The sequence below is a fragment of the Suillus bovinus genome (genome assembly GCF_016758785.1).
Source record: "Suillus bovinus strain UH-Sbo-P2 chromosome Unknown EDB93scaffold_433, whole genome shotgun sequence".
Taxonomy (NCBI): Eukaryota; Fungi; Basidiomycota; class Agaricomycetes; order Boletales; family Suillaceae; genus Suillus; species Suillus bovinus.
Window position 1 is genome coordinate 8,175 of NW_024542489.1, and position 3,210 is coordinate 11,384.

At 48.3% G+C, this 3,210-nt stretch overlaps 1 protein-coding gene across 1 annotated transcript; it reads left to right on the top strand.

Annotated features, from left to right (window-relative positions):
- The first annotated feature begins 2,053 nt into the window (after positions 1–2,053).
- On the top strand, positions 2,054–2,700 carry EDB93DRAFT_600425 (uncharacterized protein). Its single transcript, XM_041456823.1, has one exon. It carries the CDS (start codon positions 2,156–2,158, stop codon positions 2,576–2,578), a length of 423 nt encoding a protein of 140 aa, XP_041300522.1. The 5' UTR covers positions 2,054–2,155; the 3' UTR covers positions 2,579–2,700.
- Positions 2,701–3,210: the final 510 nt, after the last annotated feature.

The following is a 3,210-nucleotide window of genomic DNA, read 5'->3' on the forward strand; positions in this document are numbered from 1 at the left end:
ATCTTCTTATCTGCTCTTCGCGGATAAGCCTATAGTCTCGACCTTTACTCATCGACTTCGTCGACGAGCAAAGCCCCTGTTAACTAGTCGGACTTCTGTCCTTCTAATTAACGACGATCCTTACGATTAACCTTCGGGTGTCGTAAGTCTAGGCCGATATAGCTTATCGTCTCGCACCCGCGTGACATAAGCTACCCGATTTGGACATAGGCGTCAAATCGTACTTGCCGAAGACACGCCAAGTACGACCCCTAACCTTGGGCTAGCCCAAGGACGTCCACAGACCGTTGACGACACAAGCTCTGTTTGAGCATCGCCAACAGATACCATCCAAGTCGTAACAGGGTTCGACTTGCTCGCAGAGGACAAGGTTTCGGAATGTCTCTTGCCCTTCCCCTCCTTCGCAGCCAGTGCGGTCCCTGAGCTGCCCTTTTTACTTGGGCGTCGTTCGGTGAGTTGACGATGCTCGTATTCTTCACTAATGATATTGATGAGCTCGTAGGACGACAAAGGGACCTTGGTGATTTTGGCGGCTGCATTAATGGACGATAGAAGAGGGCAGTACGATTCTGGGAGTGAGCCGAGGATGATCGCGTGGAATTCAGTGTCTTGTATCGCTGCACCCATGCCCACTAATAACTCTCTTAAGCGCAGCATTTCTGAGAAGTGCACTTTGACATCTCCCCCCTCCTCGCACCTGGTGTCCTGCAAACGGCGTCGCAGGTCTATTTGGACGAGCTCAGTCTTACCCTCGTGGATCTGGCATATCTCTGTCCAGACCTCTGAGGCAGCTACGGACTTCTGTACGCACAGGAGTAGATGATGAGTAATAGTACTGAAAATTTGCTGCTTGACCAGTGAGTTCTTTTGGTCGTATTCGTCCATGAGTCTATTGCGCTCATCGATCTCCTTCTCGGTAGGTGTCGAACCATCGGACTTCTGCGGAAGTCCCGTTTTCTCGTCTATGACGAATGGTAATGGTTCAGCTGCACGACTGTCTAGATATCGCATCAAACCTCGGGCACTGATTGCCATCAATTTTCTTTCCTTATAGGTAATCCAGTTCGTGCCATCTTCGGCAAGCTTTGGGACATTGAACAAGGTGGACGTGCTGGCAGGGAGCGTAGTATCGGCGGTCATGGCAGGGCTCATAACCTCTAGAGATTAGAGGTAGAGCGGGATAGAAAGGATCTAACAGGTAAGAGCAAGTCTCAGTCTCTAGAAAGAACTCATATTGACGAAGCGTGTACCTAACAGGTAAGAGCAACTACGCTAAGTCAGTTAAGTGTAACAATAACGGTAAAGGTGTAGACTCACATCTCAGTCTCTAGAAAGAACTGAGACGCTCACAACGGTTGGGCGCTAGTATTTATACAGTAAGCGCTCTCGATTATTTTGAAGGTAAAAATTTACTTTGGACCATTTTGGTCCCGACGTCAACAGGTACTCCCTGTTCCTTCCGTCCCCAGGCACACTTCTTGCGCTCGTACCCTCTACTCCTCCTCCCGTTCCTCTCCGGCTTCGGTATCTTCGGACTCAGCAGAATCGGATGTCAATACAGATGTATGACATTGGGGGCTCTGGTGATGCAGGCCGTCAGCTGTATGAGTCAGGACTCTATCAACAGTACCATTATAATTACAATTATTAGTATATAGACCATGATCCTCAATAATATTCATTTCAAAGCGATGCACAACGACGAGCTTCAGAGTCTTCGGAGAGTGAAAGTTGACGGTGCCGCTGCTGTGCCGACGTGTGACACGACGTGACCATGTTTTGCAGAATACCAGTCAGACCCTGAATTTTCTCGGCCTTCATCCGACACTCCACCAAAAAATCCTCAAAATCAGAAAAAATCATATTCATATAGAGTAGCTACGAATATATAATGGTGCAAATCAGTAGAAGATAATATGATGCGGTTGAGGAGTTACAAAAGATTTATTGAAAATGTTGCAGAACCCCAGGAGTGATAGTACTGACGATGTGGCAGTGTTCTAGCGAAATGAAAATTAAACGCGTCCCTTGCGGACATATATATCCTTATGGAGAAGTTCAAATTTGGTTTGGTTCAAACTCAAGTTCAACTTGTTCTTTGACCAACATCTTCAATTACAGTAGCAGCTTCAGACAGGCCTTCTCGATTTTAACGATGGTCACTTATTCTGCTTTCTTTTCTTCTGGCCTTCTCGCGCCCTACCATCCAAGAACAACAACTCCTGCACCACCCTCCTCGCCGATGCCGATGCCATCCAGCACTATGCACCCTGTCGATCGCGATCTGAGCGTGACGCCAACACCCGGCGACAACTCAAATAATGTTGCTGCAATACCCACTGCGAATGCTGACCGTCCTCGCATGCGCAGGCGTCGCAGTAGCATAAATATCAGCGTGAACCCAATGGCTCTTATCAAATCCCCGACCCGAAATGCGGGTAGCGCGCTTCAGCGCACCGGCGTCATGTCTCCCACTAGGAGTCGTGCAGGCAGCATCGCAGAGAACGCTTCAGACACTAACAGTCTTTTTGGAAGATTAAGGAGTGGCAGTCTGAACACAGGCACTTCACTGCGGTGAGTGGCTCTAATGCCTGTAATTGGATGCGTTCTGGAACTCATAGTGTGCAGCCTGCGTCGTGCAGTCAAGCGAACCGTCCCAATCGCTCCGCCCCCTACTGCCCCTCTTCCTGCACTTCCACCCCATCACCATCTCAACCTGCAAAATACACGCGTACTCTCGCGCCTCCTGCGCTCATCATACCTGCCCCTTGTCAACCCCTCATGAATTATTATGTATCCGGTCCTAACACCTCCGGATTACTCAGTCCTGGCTCTGTGATGCACTTCTCATCCAATATGTCGTCTGGTATCTCCTCCAGCCCTGCTCATAAGTGTTATTTTGGAAGCACCATCGATGAAGAAATGAAAGAAACCTGAACGCGCTTTGATGAGCGCTGCTTGTTTGGACACTGCGCCTGGTTGCGCACCCGCTCTCGTGCATCGATATCCTCGTTACCTATTTACTGTTCCAGATTAATTCCCTGCTGCATTTGTTACCTATATCCTACTCATAGCCAGTTTTACACCATGTTTCTATGTCTTTCAGTTTCTGCATCTTTCAAAGCTACTCTTGCTCTTTAAAACAGGTTACTCGTTTCGGCTATGTTTTGTGTGCTGCTCTAGTATCTATGTTATTTCTTTGGGCATTTG